Below are 21,393 nucleotides of genomic sequence, written 5' to 3' on the forward strand. Positions count from 1 at the left end.
CTTGTGGAGCGACATGACATTTACGGTTTTGAAATATGACACGGGCTACGCGAAAGTGAGAGTGTTTTTAAGTTAATACTTCTTTTAAATAATATTATTAACCAAAACTAAGTGCCGAAATGTATCTGAGTACCAGAGGTACACTGAAAATAACATTCCCCTCTTATTAAAAGACATTAACCTTAGATTTACATAGTGTTAATAGATAACGGTATATTTTTTTTTGATAAGCCAATTGGATTCAATAAATCAAGTACAAGGGGTACTCAACCCATTACAAAAGACCAAACCACACTAAGATAAAGCTAATAAAGGGCATAAGTTCCACTCATCATGAGTTAATGGACATTGTCCGTGCTTAACCGCACAAAGCCACTCCCAAGCTAACGATTTAGCAACAACGACAATCTCCCTACTCCCTTGCAACCTTCCATTAAAAAGAATATCATTCCTAATTAACCATATAGCTCTAACAACAGATAACCAAATAAGAGTTTTACGGCTTTTCTTAATACCACCCGGCATGATAGATACAAACCAACTAAGGTGATCATAAACCGAAACAGAAGAGTAAAAACCCGCCAACCGAACCCAAGCAAAAATGGACAGCCAAACCTCCTTCGTGACTTGACAATAGAGAAACAGCTGAGTATGATTTTCGTTGTGGTGCAAGCATAAGGGGCAGCCATGATTATGCTGTCCGGAAATTACATGTCTTTTAAATAGCTCATCTCGAGTTTGTAGTCTTGAATGAATCAATCTCCACCCAAAAACTTGAATATTTCCCAGAGTACCCGATTTCCACATAAACCTCAAAGAGGACAAGCATTCTGTTGTGAAACCAGAATTACTTTCTCCATACGCACAGAGTTTATCGTAGACAGATTTAACCGAAAAACCTCCCGGAGCACACCGCCAATTAAAACCATCCTTCATATTCGGCCAAGGCTGGAAAGGCAGTAGGATGTCACACAAAGAAAGCCTTTCTTCTTGTTGTAGATTGTTTATTAGTCCATATGGGTTCAATAACTTTTATAACTACGGTAGATTCTATGCACTTGATGATCATCCACATCAAGATGTGAAGGCGTAGTCCTTAAGAGGACAATTATCATTCGCAGCCATAATCGGAATGAATTTGGCGAGAAGTTTCTCGACTCTGCGTTTCTAATGAAGAAAACACTATGGTTCGTTTATAGGTTGTGTTAGCTCCTCCTCTGAAAGTGCGAGTACTTGGCATACAATCGACGAATGAAAAGAGAAAGTATCTAAAATTTTCCTTAGTCTATAAGGCGCAAAACGAAGTTACGATATTGACTAAACTGGTTTCCGCAAACGGCGCCAAAAACTTGATGTGTTCTGCACATGCACAGAAATATTGTGGAGAATTAAAAGATTATCGAACCCACAAGGACCAAATATCAATATATTGTTATATATTATTACTGTGTAAATCTAATGCGATCACTACAAGAAAAGTTGGATCTAGCCACGTAATGTTGCGACGTGATTATCACGTGGCTCAAAAAAGTGAGTTGCGACGTGATAATCACGTCACTATAAGGTTTTAATATTAAAAAAATAAAACCAACGTTGGCACATGGACTGTCTGAAATTTTATTTTAAAAAAATAGTTGCAAAGTGAAAAGCACGTCGCAATCTTTAAATAAAAAAAGTAAAATGAAAACAGATAAAGTAGTCTGACAAAGGGGGGAATTTCAAAGGTTGGAATTTCAAATTTTCATATTTTTTTGTTCCGGCGTGTATTTCACGTCACAAAATTATTTAGAATACCACGCCAACAGTTTGACTGACACATTAATTATTGTGTGCATGTTGCGACGTGATTTTCACTTCGCAACCTAGACACGTGAAAATCACGTCGCTAAAATTGATATAGTCATTCGCGTGTACATCCTCTTCCCAGAACCCTTTCTTCCCCATTTTCTTACCCATTTTCTTTCTCTTCTTCCTCTCATTCTTCCCCATTTTCCCCATTTTCTCCAACCCTTCTTCCTCATTTTCTCCCAAAATCTCTTCCCCATTCAAGGTAAGTATGAAATTCTTTTTAATTTTCTGTATAATCTCGTTTTAATTTGTTAATTTCGTTTTGATTTTTATAATTTATTTTTTTGTGTTATAAATTTTTTTTAGGTGTAATATTTGTGATTGAAGATTAGAGGAAGATATTTGAAGATTGATAGAGGAAGATAGAGGTAATTTTGGCATTTTATTTTTTTTAGGTTTTTTTTATTGATGAATTAGATTGTAGAAAATTAGGTTTGTAGAAAATTATATTGAAGGTTAAAATTGATGAATGTTAGTTTTGTAGTAAATTAGGTTTGTAGAAAATTAGAGTTGGAAATTAGATTGTAAATTAGAGTAAAAAAATTGATGATTAGAGTTGAAATAGATTGAATATTGAATTTTGATTGAATATTTAATTTTGATGATTAGAGATGATGAAAAATTGATGAAATATATTAGGTATAATAAGTTTGTATATTTGGTATAATTGAATTTTGATGATTAGAGATCATAAAAATTGATGAACAAAATAGAAGTGAAATGTTATTAGAAATGAAATATATTAGGTATATATTTAAAATAAAATACAACGGCTTAGAATTATATTTTATATTTCTTAAAAGGAATAATAAGTTTGTTAAGAACAAAATAGTATGAATTAGTATTTTTTAAACAACATTTTAAATGAAGGTTACTACATAGTTATTAAAAAATAGTATATTATTTTGTTTTAAAAATGTTTATTATAGTGTGAAGTATATTATTTTGTTTTGAAAAATAATATAATAATATTTTGTTTATAGTTGATAAAATTAAATGTTTAATTGTTTACTTATAGTTGATATAAGTAAATGTTTAATTATTGTTACTAAAAAGAGAATGATTGGATATATGTGCAGTATGGAATATTATTTGTATTATCGTAGTTGGATGTACGATAGAGTGGAACTAGGAAGACGTGCACTTAAACCCAATTTTATAGAAGCAGTTAACGGGTTTATCACGTGGGCGTTTGCTCAAGAATGTTGTCGAAGCGAAGGAGGAGTTAGGTGTCCCTGTCTTAAATGTGAATGTAGACCTATAATTAGTGACCCAGATGAAGTGGTCAGGCATTTGTATAGAAGGGGTTTCATGGAAAATTATTGGGTTTGGACGTTTAATGGTGAAAAATTGCCGAGTAACTTACCAGAGACTAGCAGTACGCATGCTTCAAGTAGTCGTCCGCCAATGGAATATGAGGAAAGACCGCCTATTGAATATGAGGAAAACTTTAATCAGATCGGTGACATGGTTGAGGATGCTTTTGGTGTGAACGTGACCTATGATCAACCTGAAGATTGTGATGGGGAAGAGATGCCGAACGAAGAAGCGCAGAGATTTTATCAGTTGTTGAATTAGATGAATACGCCGTTGTTTGACGGTTCGTCTGACTCCAAGTTATCAATGTGTGTGAGATTATTGGCCGCCAAGTCAAATTGGAATGTTCCTGATCAGTGTTTGGAATTCTTTGTAAAAATGATGTTGGACTCAACTGCAATGAAAGACAACTTACCTACAACATTTTATGAAGCAAAGAAGTTGGTGTCGAAGTTGGGCTTAAGAGTAAGAAAGATTGATTGTTGCATTAATGGTTTTATGTTGTTTTATGACAATGAGTTTGGTACTCAAGATGGATTGTTGGAGGAATGCAAATTTTGTATGAGTCCAAGATATAAAGTTCGCAGTAGAGCCATTAACACTAATCAAGACCGTGTAGCAGAAAAGTCCATGTTTTATCTTCCGATAATTCCAAGGTTAAAAAGAATGTTTGCTTCAATGCACAGTGCAAGTCAGATGACATGGCATCATACAAACAAAACAAGTCCAGGCACTATGCGGCATCCATCTGATGGCGAGGCATGGAAACACTTTGATCGAATACATCCCGATTTTGCCGCAGAACCTAGAAATGTCAGGCTTGGATTATGCTCAGATGGTTTTGCTCCTTATGTTCAAGCGTCGGGAAGTGCGTATTCTTGTTGGCCAGTTATTGTAACCCCTTACAACCTCCCTCCCGAGATGTGCATGACAAAACCATATATGTTTTTGACGTGCGTTATTCCAGGACCTTCGAGTCCAAAAGCCGGAATTGATGTGTATTTACAACCTTTAATTGATGATTTGAAGAGGTTGTGGATTGGTGGAGAAGGGACTTATGATATATCACGTAAACAAAATTTTACTATGCGAGCTGCCTTGATGTGGACCATCAACGACTTTCCAGCATATGGCATGTTGTCTGGTTAGGGTACACATGGCAGAATGGGTTGCCCGCATTGTATGAAAGAGACGAAGGCGTTTACGTTGGATAAAGGGGGGAAAAGCTCGTGGTTTGACTGTCACCGCAGATTTCTACCAAAAAATCATCCGTATAGAAAGAACAAGACAAATTTCATAAAAGACAAACAGGTAACAGATATGCCTCCGCCCCGATTGTCACCAGGTTCTGTATGGGACAAAGTTTGTGGGCTGCCAAAAATTACAGATACTGGAAAGGCATGTAGAATTGAAGGATATGGGGTCGATCACAATTGGACAAAGAGAAGTATATTTTGGGACCTTCCATATTGGAAAGATAATTTGTTGCGCCATAATCTAGATGTTATGCATATTGAGAAGAATTTTTTTGATAATGTATTTAACACCGTGATGGATGTTAAAGACAAGACGAAAGATAATGAGAAGGCTAGACATGACATGGAAAAATGGTGCAATCGAAAAGAGTTGGAGTTGAAGCCTCAACCAAATGGGAAATTATTGAAACCGAAGGCTTGTTTCAGTCTGACCTCCCAAGAAGGTAAAGCGGTTTGTCGATGGTTAAAAGAATTGAGAATGCCCGACGGCTATTCTTCAAATTTAGCAAGGTGTGCTGACGCCAACACTGGGAAGTTGCATGGTATGAAAATTCATGATTGCCATGTTTTTATGGAACAATTGCTACCAATTGCGTTTGGTTCTCTACCTAAACATGTGCTTAATCCACTCACTAAAATTAGTCAATTTTTCAGAGATATTTGTGCTTCAGCTTTAAAAGTAGATGACGTCATTAAGTTGGATCGAAATATTCCAGTCATTCTATGCAAGTTGGAACAAGTATTTCCGCCTGGTTTTTTTGAATCCATGGAACATTTACCTGTGCATCTCGCCTATGAAGCTTATCTTGGAGGACCTGTTCAATATAGGTGGATGTATCCGTTTGAAAGGTTCATGGGTGATTCAAAACAATCAGTGAAAAATAAGGCTAGAGTTGAAGGATCGATATGTGCACATTACTTGCATCGAGAAACATCACATTTTTGCAGTCACTATTTCAAGCATTTGATGTTAACTCCAAGAATCATTCGAAATCCTGTCAATGTTAGTGAAAGGAGTCAATTCACTTTATCGGTCTTCGGGCTTCCAGGCCGTCCATCTGGAAAAAAGGGTGTGCATTGGTTGACCCAACAAGAAATGCAATCTGCTCATGTTCATGTCTTGATCAACTGCGTTGAAGTTAAACCATTTCTAGAGTAATTATACATACCCCTAACTTTTAATTTTCTTTACAATCATAAAACTCATTACTCTGAAACTTATAATGTGTTTCTTTTTAGGGAATTCAACAACACCTATTTTCATACTACCGGTGTACAATCAACATCTGGTGTCATCCATGCTCAATTCCCAGCATGGTTTAAGGAGAGAATGTATAGCATTGTTGCACCGACTCCCGAAATACTCCATTTGAGAAACTTGTCTCAAGGCCCTATTCAAAGCGCAAATGAATGGCACACATACTTCGTGAATGGATATAAATTTCATACTCATACATGGACTGAAGGGAAAAAGACCATAAACAGTGGTGTTTTTGTGAAAGGAGTCCCGGATGGTGGTGAAGATGACTTCTATGGTTTTGTCAAACATATCTATGAGTTGGTGTACACTTACTTGGACTCGGAAAATAAAGTTGTCTTGTTTTATTGTGAATGGTATGATCCAACTAGAGGCACAAAAATAGATAGGACATATGGTACTGTTGAGATTCAAATGGACCGGAGGTACAAAGAATATGACCCTTTCATAATGTCACATATTGTTAGGCAAGTTTACTATGTTCCTTATCCTTCATTTGTGCCACGTAAACGAGGGTGGTGTGTTGTCATAAAAACAAAACCAATGGGTCATATTGAATCTGACGATCTAGTGGAAGAAGATCTTGCTTTCCAAGTTGATGAAGTGGAACAAATTAATGATGTGGTTGCAGATGAACAAACTACAAGTTTGTCTGATACAATGGTTGAGGGGCATCTAGTTGATTCGTCTATATTGGATGAAGAGCATGAAGATATTGCATCTGAGGATAATATCACATCAAATGATGAGAATGATGTGGATGACGAGCACGAAGATTTAGAATAATGAATATGTGTTGTTGAAAATGTATTTTTATAATTTCACTTAATGAACGTTGTATTGAATGTGTTAATTGTGTAATATCTTTACTTAGTGAACCATTTGCTGAATATATTTATATTCACTTAATTTCACTTAATTTCACTTAGTGAACCATTTGCTGAATATATTTATATTAATTGTGTAATATCTATAAATAGGTAAAATGCCACCCCGACTTGATAAAGGTAAGGGTGTAGCTGATGATAGTGGTAAGAAGAAGCACCAACGCCCACGAGTAGTAGTATGTCAGTCACCTCAGTTGGCCACGTGTCCTCCCCTGCAGAGTCAGGTTAATCGTATGTCTATGGTCAGTACTCAGGGTTTTCTGTCACTACTCTCCTCTCAGTATCCATATGACAGTCCGTCTTTTATTACCCCACCACCACCTTGTTACCCACCCTTCCAGCAGACATAGATGCCCCCATCCTTCCAGCAGACACATGTGCCCCCATCCTTCCCGCAGACACATGTGCCCCCATCCTTCCGGCAGACCGGAGGATTTGGTTTTCCACCTCCCACACAGACTAGTCCCTCATCTTTCCATGTTTCAAAGTTCATGGCGGACGCCATGGCCTCATGGCGAATGCCATGAGTGCTGAACGTGGAGCTTTTGGGGGTCATGACGGATGCCATGCTCCTGTGGCGAACACTATGAGCTTGACGTGCAGCTTCTTGGCTTTTTATTATTTTCTCGTCCATGGCTGCAACGTCATGGCAAGCCCCATGGTGAACGCCATTAGTGCAGAGTCTTGGTATTTTTTTTCGTTTTCTCCGTTTTCGTTTTGTTTTCTCGCAATAGGCTCCTACCTGTTAAATACCTGAAACCAACACAAAATACCAGCATAACACAAATAAAAAAGAGACAAAACAATATAAAATGTCTTGTGATTCTATTCGAAATTGTGATATGATTTTTGGTTATCAGTGTTATACAAAAAAAGTGTCTGTCTAATCTAGCCTAAGAGGTCGGTATATTAAGTGATTTCTAACATAGATATTTACATAGAGTTTCGAGACTACATTCATGAGACTCATACGACCCCACTCGATTAGAGACGATGATGGATAACACTTCATTGAAGATATAGCAAGATGCAATCAGTGAAACACATCAAACCTTAAGGCTATATTCTGGATTATGAGTCACACGACCCTACTTCACTAAGTAGCCCGGTGGATGAGTCTTTACAGAGGACATAACAAGACGTGGCGATTTGCGCTAACTTTTTGAAGAAAAATACTTGCATAAAAACAAACATAACATATGATTTTACAAACAACCAATCACAATTTTTTATTAATTAAAAAATAAAAAATAAATTCTTCTCGCTCCTATTCAATCACAACCACCCTCATGAATCTAAATAAAAAAGAAATTAAATTTTAAATAAATTTAAAATTTTCTCTTTTATTATTGGTTGTTACACATAAAATTTAAATTTGTATCCATATAAATTTTCATTTAAGCCCTATTTGAGTATCTCGTGTAGTCCAAAGCGAATAGATAAGAGTTATTATTTGGACTTGGGTCACAATATTTTATAACAATCTACTACCCTCCTATAAAATCAAGTAGTTAAAATATAATATCATCTATATTATTGTGTATAAATTGACTGTTAAGTTCTAAAGAGTTCAAAATTAGCCTTAAAAGTATAATATCCATATCTATACAGAATATTTTGAAAGGATTTTGTCAAAAATATTTTTTTCACCATAATATAAATGGATTTCATAAAAACCTGATCGCAACACGTGATCCATATCTATTCAGAATATTTTGAAAGGATTTTGTCAAGAATAATTTGTTTACAAATATAAATGGATTTCATAAAAACCTAATCCCAAGATGTGGCCAAAGGAGTTGTGAATATAATATGAACTTTATTCACATGAGATTTTATTCATATGAAATGACATTCTACACAAGAGATTTAAATTGATATCATTGAAATTTATTCACATTACCTGAGAGTGACAGAGTATAATAATCTTGGATGTGGCAACAAAATCTATGATAGTTGGATGACATGTGTTGCTAAAGATATAAAAATTGAAGTCGTGAGGTTTTGATTTTTTGATCCCCTTTATTTTAATCTATGAGAATTTTTTTAGACCATTGCTATTTTTGTGATAAAGATGTGATACTTACAATAACATCAAAAACTTTAAAATATAAAAGTTTTTGCGAAGTTGATTTTCGATACCTCAACGACTTTATAAAATTTTAAAACTTTTTGTGAGTGATAAAGATCAAAGACAAAGTATTAGAGGAGTTCAATAAAATTAGAGCGGTCAAAATGTACTATCCAGCTTTAAACGGGCTGACCCATACAGGCCTCGGGCTTTTCAAGGGCGGATCCAAAATGCTCATTTTTAAATGGGCTCCATTTTTACTACCCAAATCCAGCCCTGTCTGAACTGCGGGCTACCCGACTCTAAATGAGTCTCGGCCATAAACAGGCCTATTTCTTAAAAAACAAAATTTTCTCCTTATTTTTCTAATAACCATGCAATTGCATGCAATAATACTTTTATATATATATATATATATATATATATATATATATATATATATATATATATATATATATATATATATATATATATATATATATATATATATATTAATTTTCATATTTAAAATTACGATTTCTAAATAATCTATATAAGTTACAATTAAAATGTAAAACAACATATTAACTTAATTTTAACTATTCAAAATACATCAGAAATTACCCAATGTAGCACACAAAATTAAATAACTTGTTCTAACAAATTTTAAGATATAAATATTCATGACAATTATAATTTTATAACAATCATAACAACAAACTGTTATAAAATTTTATAACAATTATAATTAGATTGACGGGATATTATTTTATAGCAATTTGTTATATATATGATTTGTACTAACTCTATCCTACCATAAAAAATTACATCATAACTTTTTAAATCTCATTTCAACCTTATTTTTAATTAGAATATATCATGGTGTCTTTTCTATACTATCTACATAATTATATTAGGATGAAACCTTTTAGTTTGAAATTAAGTCAAACCATCAACTTTTGTTTGATATTTATACCTTTATAATACCAAAAGAAAAATTAAAATGTATAATACGCAAATTATTTATAGCTTTATGAATTAGGAAAGGATAATTATCAAACTATCAACTTTTGTTTGATATTTATACTTTTATGAATTAGGAAAGGATAATTTCTAGTTAATTTAAAAAAATTAATTTTTTCAGGCTGACGGGCTACCCATGGGCCATACGAGCCGGCCCATATTTTTTAGGGTTTTTTAGGGCCGGGCTTTAAAAGGCCCAGTTGTAAATGGGATAAAAAATAAGGCCCACGCCCTAACTATTTTCGGGCGTGATAGACCGACCCATGAACTTCAGCCCATTTTGACAGCTCTAAATGAAATGGTCAATGATACAGAGTTGTCACATTTGTACTACATGATTAATGATTATACCAAATATAATGCTCAATTAATAATTCCTCAAAAGTTTTACAATAGAAAGGAAACCCCAACTTTGAAAATACAATACTAAAATTTATTTTGGGAAAAATAAAAAAGACAAAAACATATATTTAAGGTTTTTAAAATATATTTTAAACTAAAATTGGAGTAGTAAATTATTCTTGGACTTCACAATAGTCAATAAATCAAAACCGATACTAAATTATATGATTTAGGTTTGAATTTTTTATTTTTGAATATGAACTACTGAAATTTTATACACTGACTTTATAAAAATTGAGTTAGACACAATATAAATTTTATAGTATTGAAATTGATATGCCACCTGCTATAAAATCGTTTAGTTCACACTCAAAACTTCAGTCTAAATCAGAGATTGTGTTTTATGAACCGGTGGTTTGGTGTAGTAGACTTGCAAGTCATGTAACAGGTATATGATGCATTGAAGCTCTCATGTGGTAGTAGCTAAAGCCCTGTATTCTACTTCAAAAGAGGATCTCAAAATTGTATGTTGATTATTTATTCTCCATGAAATGAGGGATTGACCGATGCAGAAACATGAACTTGATATGGATAAGCACGTGTCCTTACATCCGACCCAGCCTGCATCCAAAAAGCTAAGAAGATGAAGGGAATAGTTGCATAGGAAGAATAAACCTTTTATAATACAAAATTTAAGATAACACAAGACTCTACATGCTGCATGGTGATGGATGACGTAAGGTTTAGAGATGAATTGGCCGAGTTGTTGTGTGATGTATATGATATTTGGTCGTGTTGTGTTCAAATAAATTAGTCTGCTTATCAATCTTCGATATAAGGGAATGTCATCAAATGGTGTGGCAATATCATGACACAAATTGATGGAAGGATTTGAGGGGGTCGAGGCAGGTTTGGCACCAAGCAATCTTGAATCTGTGAGAAGATCAATACAATACTTGCGTTGACACAGAGAAATTCTCGGTTTGGAGTGTGTAACTTTCAGGCCAAAAAAATACTTCAAATTTCCAAGTCTTTTATTTTGAAGGCTTTGTGGAGTATTGTTTTGATAGCTGCAAATTCATGGAGAGAGTTGCCTACCAATATAACATCATCAACATAAACCAAGAGAATTATGAATTATGATTGATTGGCTTTAACGATTAGTAAGTGATCAGATGTAGCTTGTGTATGTCAATGAGAAGGAAGTAATGAAGTGAACTTCCCATACCATTGGGGATTGCCTTGTTTGAGTCCAAAAATCAACTTAACCAATTTGCAAACTTTGTTAGACTTAGTAGCAGCGATACCTGGTGGGATTACCATGTAAACAACCTCATGTAATTTACCATGGAGAAAAGCATTATTGACATCTAATTGGGCCAATTATGAATCAACGCAAGAGCTAAAATGAGTCTGACAGTTTTGAACTTAGCTACTAAGGAGAGAGTGTCAATGAAATCCAATCCTTAGATTTGGTTGTATTCCTTAGAAACAAGGAGGGCTTTAAACCTTTCAATGCTACCATCTAATTTATATTTGATCTTATAAACCCATTTGCATCATATATGTTTGATATTAGGAGGAAGATTCACAAACTTCCAAGTGCCAGTTTGTTAAAGAGCACCCTATTTAGCTTTCATCGCTCGTTTTCAACATTCATATTTGTTAGCCTCAGTGTATGATTTTGATTCAGAATGAGAGATAATGGATAGGATAAATTAGGAGTGAGTAAGAGATAGGTTAGAATAACAGACATAACTAGACAAAGCATAGGGAGTACCTGATGATTGATTAGAGGCATCATGAAATGAAGCACATATATGGTCCTTGAGATGTGATGGTGAATGCCTTAAACTGGATGATACTCGGGTATGGGTGATTTCAGGGGGGTGTGGATTTGAACTTATGTTAGGTGAATCTTGGTCAATGTCCAAATAAGGATCATCAGTAGGTGAGGTAGTTAGATCCTGATTATTTGGTTGTAATAAGGGAGTGGATAATTGAGTTTGTATAGGTAGGTCACGAGGTTGGTGAGTAGGTGATGGTGTGGAAGCAGTAGGTAACTTCTGAAATATATCAGTACAAAATTCTCACTAAGGAGTTTTAGATGGTGCTTAGTTATGATATAGAAGTATGTGTTCATGAAAGGTAACATGACTAGATAAAAAGATTTCAAGAGTGGTTAAGTCTAAGAGAACATAGCCTTTAAAACCATTTTTATCCAAGGAAAATATACTTTCTTGATCTACAAGAAAGTTTGGTTCTATGTTGTTGCAAAGTTGCTGCATAAAAAAGGGAGCCAAAGACCTTTATGGTATTCATATCATGAATGTAACTATGGATTAATTTGTATGGACATTTGTTATCAAGAAGAGGAGTTGTGACTCTATTGATGATAAAAATTGCATAAGAGATAGCAGATGACCAAAAAGTTTTGGGAAGTTTAGATTGATATAAGATTGCTCTACCTACATTGAGAAGATGTCGGTGTTTCCTATCAACTCTTCCATTTTGTTGAGGGATTTCCACACAAGATCTTTCATGGATAATAACTTTATAGGTATAGAATGAAGATAACATGAATTTTGGACCATTATCAGTCCAGGTAAATTTTGGATATGTTTTGAATTGGTTTTCAATTAAAGTGACAAAGTGTTAAACATGTGTAGACACTTCAACCTTTAATTTGAGTAGTATGATCCACACATATCTACTGAAATCATCAAGGTATGTAAGAAAATAGTTGTGACCTTGAATTGATAATGCCTATATGGGCCAAAACATCAAAATGGATTAATTCAAAACCTTGGGAAGCTTTTGAGGTGCTGGAATTGAATGGTAACTTCTTATGTATAGCAAAATAACTGATATCACAAACTGATTTATTATCATGAATAATATTAGGGTACAATTGGGACATTTTTTACAACCTATAATGATATAAATGTACAAATCTAAAATTCCATAAGGCTTGATTATGTATGGTACATGTCTGATAGATACATGTATTGGAGGCATGATGAATGTTAGTTTGGAGCTTGAGGGAAGGTACACTATGTAAGAATAAGAATTGGTTATGCATCAGGCATTATGTTTTGATGATAGCATTACATGATATCTTAGAGAAAAATTTAGTACTCCAGCAGTTTCTGTCTAGTGTGTAGCTTTTGCTAACAGATTCTGACTCTGAAAAAAAGGCGTGTGATATCACCGGGTTTTGAACTCAACATACTCTGACTCTGGAAGAAACCAGTGGTGTTTACAGACTTAGTCAAGTTCTAAAAATTTTATATAACAACAATTCTGATGATCATTAGTGATATAGCTTTTGATCGTGACTCTTGTGGAAGAGCTTTTGAAGACCCATTTAGCCCTGTGATTGTGTTGTCCAAGTTATGAAGATTCTGAAGACAAGGTTCTGGAAGAACAAGTTCTGAAGATTCTGAAGACAAGGTTCTGGAAGAATAAATTTTAAAGATTCTCAAGACAAAGATTCTGAAGACAATGTTGAAGACTCTGAAGACAAGGTTCTCGATGAACAACTTCTGAAGAATCTGAAGACTTAGGCTCTAAAGATTCAAGTTTTGGTCCTTCTAAGCATGCTTCATCATCAACTATCAAAAGCCTCTAAAGATTATAATACAAGATCAAAATTGGTTTACGTGAGGAAATAGTACGAGCTACATATGTTTCCACTACCCGAATAGGGTGGCGCAAGGACTCTACTACGGTACTATATTGTCCACTAGTCCCTCACTGACCTTTGTGGACAAAACAACTGGAATTGATATTTCCTATTCTTTCCTTCAACGAACTTCTTTTTGGATATAAAAGTAAGATTGAAGATGAGAAGAAAAATGACACAAAACTCTACAAAACATATGCTGAAACGCTACTAAAATCTAACTGATATATTCTTTGTAAAGTTTTGTAAAAGCAAGTGAACTTTTGTTCATTAACTTGCAGCAGGTGAGATTTTATTCATATACTTGCTAAACACTTTTGTGTTTTTGATTATATTCAAATTTGTGTAATCTTCTTTACAGAAACAACTCTATAAACACAATCTTTGTATTTCAACTTGTAAGTTGATAGTTCCTTTAGAGGCTAGGGTATAGTGAGAATTTCTCAAGAAGACATTGACGAGTAGTCTTTGTGGTTTGCGACACTGACAGTCAGTCTCTATTGTGGTTTCTATAATCAGTTCGGTTATAGTGGATTAAGTCCTTGTTGAGAAGGCAAAATCACCTTGGCGGGTGGGACTGGATTATCTTCGTTAACAATAAACCAGGATAAAAATAATTGTGTCATTTATTTTTGTTCTTGTGTTCTTTGGTTTTGACTTGGGAAGATTTTTTTCTAAACCTTGAAATCCAATTAAAACCCCCCATTTATTGTGTTTCTATCACTTTCAATTGGCATCATCGCTCTGGTTCTGGTATTGTTGTTTATCATACACTTAATCATGTCAGATAAATATCCTTTTTTTTAAACACAATGGTCATTCCATCACCACCGCCACTAGTTATCAATGAAAGAGATCATTACAAATCCGAACCTCCAATCTTTTATGTAGAAAGATTTGATTTTTGGAAAAATAGAATAGAAATTTTCTTTCTAGACTATGATGTTGATCTATGGGATATGGTAGTTGATGGCTACGAACATTCAGTTGATGCATGTGGAAACAATATCGAAAGAAGAAGAATGAACGATCAACAACAGAAAGAATATAAAAATCATCATAAAGCTAGAACCATTATGTTGAATGTGATTTCTTATACTGAGTATGAAAAGATAACAAATATAGACTCTGCTAAGTCTATATTTGATTCTTTAAGAATGAATCATGAGGGTAACACTCAAGTAAAGGAGGCCAAGGCACTTGCTTTGATTCAAAAGTATGAAGCCTTCAAGATGGAAGGCGATGAAACTATTGAGAATATGTTATCAACTTTTAAAACTCTTTTGCAACACTAAATGTTCTGAAGAAATGGTAATTTACTCCAGATCATGTGAAGAAGATTATCAGAAGCTTGCAAACAAGATAGAAGTTGATGGTAACTGGACTTAAATTTTCCAAAGATCTTAACAACACTTCTCTTGAAGAACTTGTTAGCTCTTTAAGAAGTTATGAAATAGAGATGGAACAAGATGAACCTCAAAAGAGAGGAAAATTAGTTGCTCTAAAGTGTGTTAGAAAGTTTAGAGAAGATTAAAGCTCTTCAGGATGAAGAGGAGGAAGAATCAGAAGAAAATTATGTTGAAGAAGAAGATGAGTTATCACTTTTTTCCAGAAGCGTCAACCAACTCCGAAAGAAGAAGGAAGACAACAAGTTCAGAGCAAAAACAAGGATAGATGGTCGCTTCAAGTCTACTTCTGGACTAAATAATTTTGGTAGCAACAAATACGTTACTTGCTACGAGTGTAAAAAGGCGGGCCATTACAAGAACGAGTGTCCCGAGCTGCATAAGGAGAAGCCAAAGAAGAATTTCTTCAAAGGCAATAAGAAATGGCTTATGGCAACATGGGATGATTTTGACTCTTCAGAAGATGATTCCAAAGAAGAGCAAGCTAATGTGGCGCTGATGGCCATCATTAAAGGATCTGATGAGAAGATCCAATCAAAATTAGAATCTGAATTTAACTCTGACGTAGAAGAGATATCCTTAGCATCAAAGTTATGACACCAGTCATGGTACCTTCACTCTGAATGCTTGCGACACATGACGAGAAGAAGGCATATGTTCCAAAGCCTAGAACCTAAGCCTGAAGGCATAGTAAGTTTCAGTGGTGATCAGAAAGGGAAGATCATATGTTCCAGAATAATTGGTAACAATTTTCTTCCCTCTAATACTAATGTTTTGCTTTTTTGATGGATTAAAATAAAGCCGACATAAACCACTCATTTTAAACCACTCATTTTACAATCCAAATTTGACTCTCACACACGTTATAATATATATTATTAGGTTAATTTAGTATGTAATTGTGATGTTCTTAACTTCAAATATATATTTCTTGTAGTTTATAATAAACTTTGATAAAATAATAGATTTAAGAACATCATGTCAGTTATAAATATTTTCAGTATAAAATAACATAAAAAGAATGGTATTTTCTTTCATTAATTAACTTATGTCAAAAATATTTTCATGGGTTACAATATTACAATATTATATTTGGTATAATTGGAGACTAGCAATTTATGTCGGCTTTATAAATTTCAGAGAATATTTTTATTAATTAATAAATTATATATTAATTATTGTTATTAAATTATATATTATTTATTGGTAATAAATTTATATTATTTATTGTTAATGAATTATAAGGAAATAGCTCTACGATTAATTTTTACTATTATGAAATACTTCATAATTTACCTAGTCAATTATCTTTCTTATATATGTAGCACGCATGTCTCATTACATTTTACGTAAAACTAAAATTTTTATAATATAATTTTGATTTTTCTAAGTTCATACAAAATATGTAGAATATTCATATAAGTCGAGCTTCTTTGAAGTCGATGGATTTGTGAAATGATCGACTATATTTCTAGTGTTTGTGATGTATAAAAAAAATTTTATGATCAGCAATTTTAATATAATATGTGATTTGATGAATATATGAATGTAGATATTATATAATTAATAATTTTTAGAATTTCAGATTTTATTGGCTTAAAGTGATTTTTAGATGCTTAAATGATTTAGATGTTTTATAAAATATTTTTTAATTTTAAAGTTATGAGAAAATTGTATTATTGACGAAAGAGTAATTCTTTTGGTCGCAAGATTTTGACTTTTAAGAAAAAGTTTTTGTAAATAGAATTGATTGGGAGAAAGTGAGAACATCATCATCATCATCATTATTATTATTATTATTATTATTATTATTATTATTATTATTATTATTATTATTATTATTATTATTATTATTATTAGTATTATTATTATTATGTGATTGATACATATTTTACTTTGATAAAATACGATAAGTATGTTGGTTAATGTGTGTGATCATTTGTAATTGTTGCAATTCATGTATAGAGAAGAGGAACTTAGTGACATATAAATGACCTTCATAGTGTTAATTTTAGTAGCTTATAAATTTACTTTCGTGGTGTTAGCTGAGTAGGGATCCACTCCATTTTCTATAAAAAAAAAGATGATTCGTTACTATAGTTTTATGTGCATAAAAGTATATTAATAGTAAATATGTGTCACATATTTTGGAAATACGTATAATATATACACAAAACTATAGTAATAGATCCTCAATTTCTTTTTAGGAAATAGACTGGATCTTTACTCGTGTTAGCCTTAGTGATGGTGAGATTTACCTTCATGGGCTTCGCTTCTGTAGCGTGCCTGAATTACCTACCTACGCGGTGTTAAATATCCATTTCATGTAAAGAAATTAGGAGCATGCATTTTTAATTAAATTTGATTTATGTGGTTGCTTTTATGTTGTAAGTTTGCTTAAAAAACTGTTTGCAAATATGTGTATTGTTTTTTTTTTTATATAAACACCTATATGTGTATATCTACATTTGTATTTTAAATAGTTTTGTTGTCTATTGACAATGAGAAAACTACAAGTAATTTTCTAAAAGGTTTGAGATGATAATGCACTTGTTAAATGCTAGTTATCCAAGTATCTTAATCTTAAGAATCCTAAGAATGTTTTAGAAATTTTAATAATATAAAATAATTCTTAATATATCAAAATACTTATTAAATTTATTTAATTAATAATCAATTATTATGTGCTGGCAGGATTCAGCTTGTTAAAAGCATTGGGGTGGCTGTAGTTCAGTTTTGGATGGCCTGTTTTCCTCTTCCAAAATTGGTGTTGCAGAAAATAAACTCCATCTGCAGGTCTTTTATATGGACTGGTCATAGTGACAGCAGGAAAAGTCCTGTAGCATGGGTTAATGTTTGTAAACCCATTAAACATCGTGTGCTCAATATCTTCAACTTTGAAGTATGGAACATAGTAGCTTTGATGAAATGCTTGTGGAACATTTGCTTAAAGATGGATAATCTCTGGGTTAAATGGGTCCACTGCTACTATCTAAAAGGTCAAGACCCTCTGACTGCAGGTATCAATAAGAATGTTCTTGGATTCTTCGCAGCATTATGGATAAGAGAGCTGATCTTGATAGCATTCCAACTGTTTGGAATGATATGCTGAAAAAGAAGAAGCTCTCTATGAGCTGTGTCTATAATTGTTTTATGCAGGAAAATCCTACTGTTGATTGGCACCACTTGATGTGCCACAACATTGCTAGGCCTCGGGCAAAAATGATTCTTTAGCTGATATGTCAGGGTCGCTTGGCTACCAAGGAAAGACTCTACAAAATGGGAATGATTCAAAATATGAACTGTGAACTATGTGACATGACAACTGAAACTCTAGATCATATAATGTTTACTTGTAGATATGCTAGCAGCATCTGGAACACCATGCTGTAGTGGATGCAAATAACGGCTCCAAACGACATTGACCTTCATTGAATTAATTACACTCACAACAAAGGATGAAAACACGGCTTATTCTAGGCAGTTGCGGCTGAAACAGTGTATGACATCTGAACACAAAGAAATAAATTCATATTTGAAAAGAATACTTATACTTTAGATGTAGATAGAAGTACAAAAAGTATAATTGATGCTCTTGTGTATAGAGGTTGGATGCATACCAACTATAGGATGAAACTAGCTATGCTATTAATGTAAATAGGCTTGTTTTTTATTTGGCTCAGCTTTAGCCAAAACTCCTGTAATTTGTCCCTCTTTGAAATAAAACTCTTTTATTCCAAAAAAAAAATATCAATTATTCTATTAAACTCCTTATCATAAGCTCCTATCATTAGGAATGACAATGCGACAGGATATTATAGTACTCATCTTCATGTCCTCTGTATAAAAAATTCTCGTATTCGAACTCAAACCCGCGTGGACATCAATGTTCATATCATATGAGTACCTCAGTACTCATACCCGTATTCGTTTAACCGCATTTATAATAAAATTATATCAATTAATTACATAATAATGTAATTTTAATATTTTTTAACAATATTAAAAAATTATGGATGTTATTGTTGAGTTTATAAGAAATAAATAAACACATTTAATAAAATGTGTAATAATTGAATAGCGATATATTTTTTAAAGTTGATACATGTGCATTTTATATAATAACATAAATGATATTACATAAATTTGTAGTGCGGATATGAGACAAGATGGATAATAATGTACACGTATCCGCTTATTTTAATGAGCATTTATCCCTATCCTTCGTCGTTTTTATTTCTTAGGTTTTTACTCTAACTATTATAGGTATTTTTTTTTGCCAATACCCATAAAATATGAGCTAAATTGTCATCTTTATCTATTATACATTATAATAATATTTGATGTGGCAACAAAATCTGAGCTAGTTGGCGGAGATATGTTAATAATTCACGTGTTATTAAAGATATCAGCTACTATTATATTGTCGATAGTAATCAAAATATTTAATAATTAATTATTTTAAATATTTAATTTATTGATTTTAAGTGGTCTATTTGGTGTCACTATAATAAGTTAAAATTACACATTGGATGCATTTAATTCCAATTATTTAATATTTTATTAAATAAAAAATAAAAAATAAATATTATTTATTGTTAATAAATTATAATATTTATAGTTAATAAATTATAAAGAAATATCTATACGTTTAATTTTTACTATTATAAATACTCCATAATTTGTGATAAGTAATTTTAATAAAATATATGATTTGATAAATATATGAATGTAGATATATATAATTAATAATTTTTGGAATTTGAGATTTTATTGGCTTAAAGTATTTTCTAGATGCTAAAGTGATTTAGATGTTTTATAAAATATATTTAATTTTAAAATTATGAGAAAATTGTATTATTAACAAAAGAGTAATTTTTTTACTGCAAGATTAGGACTTATAAAATAAAAGAAAAAAGTTGTTATAAATAAAATTGGTTGGGAGAAAGTGAGAACATTATTATGATTAATGTGTGATCATTTGTGATTGTTGCAATTCATGACAATAGAAGGACCTTTCTGACATATAAATCACCTTCGTGACGTGCGTGAATTTACCTACGTGGTGTTAAATATCCATATCATGTGAAGAAATTAGGAGCATGCATTCTCGATTAAATCGATTTATATGTTTGCTTTTATGCTGTAAATCTGCTACAAAAACTGTTTGCAAATCTGTTATAATATGTGTATTTTTCTTTTTTTTTGGATAAACACCCATATGTGTATTTTAAATAGTTCTTTTATCTACTACCAATGAGTAAACTACAAGTAATTATATTTTTGCTTCAAATATGGACATTGCTTATAATTATGTATATAATTGACTGCTAAAAAAAACTATAGAAGTTGTTTTAATGATTAAAATTTATAAAATTAAGAAATAAAATTTGGATTGTCAAATAAGTCGTTTATATTTGTTTTAATCACTTTAAGAGCATGTCTTTGATATTTTAAAAATATTTTGTAGTCATTAATAGTTTTTAAGGAAAAAAATATCTTATGCATCATTCCTTAATGACAGTGGTACACTTTTATTTAATGTCTATTTAACATTGATTTTATTGACCAACCCTTATATCAAACTTTTAAAGAAAATGCTAATCAGTGCTCTTAAGGCAATGATTAAGACTTTAAAAATTGTAAATTTATCTTAGTAATCTGCGTATTTAATGTCTCGAAAATTGAAATATTAAATTTTTTATAAATTTTTTTTTTTAGAATGCTTAACTATTATCCTGAAACACTGATTAGCCAGATCCAACTTTTAAATATGAAAGATAATACTCATGTTCGCGCGTGAGAATAAAATATAAAGATATTAGACTTTAGGATAATAATAATAATACGTCACTCTTATTATTTTAATTTAATAAGTTGAATCGATGCTTTATATTTTTGAGATTTAAATATAGTATGAAGATATCATTTCTTTTGAATCTTATTTAATTTTATATTTAACTTTACTTCTTAAAAAAAAAAAAAAACCTTACAATGGTATTTTGCATAATGTTTGAATTGGTATCCATACAAAATATCATATTTATAAAACTTTGAAAATAGATTAGTCTATATGGATCGGTCCGTCAAACTCAAAAAATTATAAGATTTAAATTTTAAAATTAAAACTCATATTTTTCAAGGTCTTTTAATTAAGTTTTAAAAAGTCAACTACTCATTAAAGCTAACTCAAATAGGTCGTGGGTTCCCGTTAGACACGCATAATTATAAATTTTAAGAAAATATATAATATCTATATTATCTTATTAAAAAATAGCACATTAATTTTCTCACCTCACAAAATTTTATCGCTATCGATTC

The 21,393-nt window shown here is 32.1% G+C and overlaps 1 protein-coding gene across 1 annotated transcript; it reads right to left on the bottom strand.

Annotated features, from left to right (window-relative positions):
- Nucleotides 1–294: 294 nt before the first annotated feature.
- Nucleotides 295–936, bottom strand: LOC131651105 (uncharacterized). The gene has a single exon (XM_058920776.1). The coding sequence runs from the start codon at nucleotides 934–936 to the stop codon at nucleotides 295–297; it is 642 nt and encodes a 213-aa protein (XP_058776759.1).
- Nucleotides 937–21,393: the final 20,457 nt, after the last annotated feature.

This window comes from Vicia villosa, linkage group LG2, assembly GCF_029867415.1.
Source record: "Vicia villosa cultivar HV-30 ecotype Madison, WI linkage group LG2, Vvil1.0, whole genome shotgun sequence".
NCBI lineage: Eukaryota > Viridiplantae > Streptophyta > Magnoliopsida > Fabales > Fabaceae > Vicia > Vicia villosa.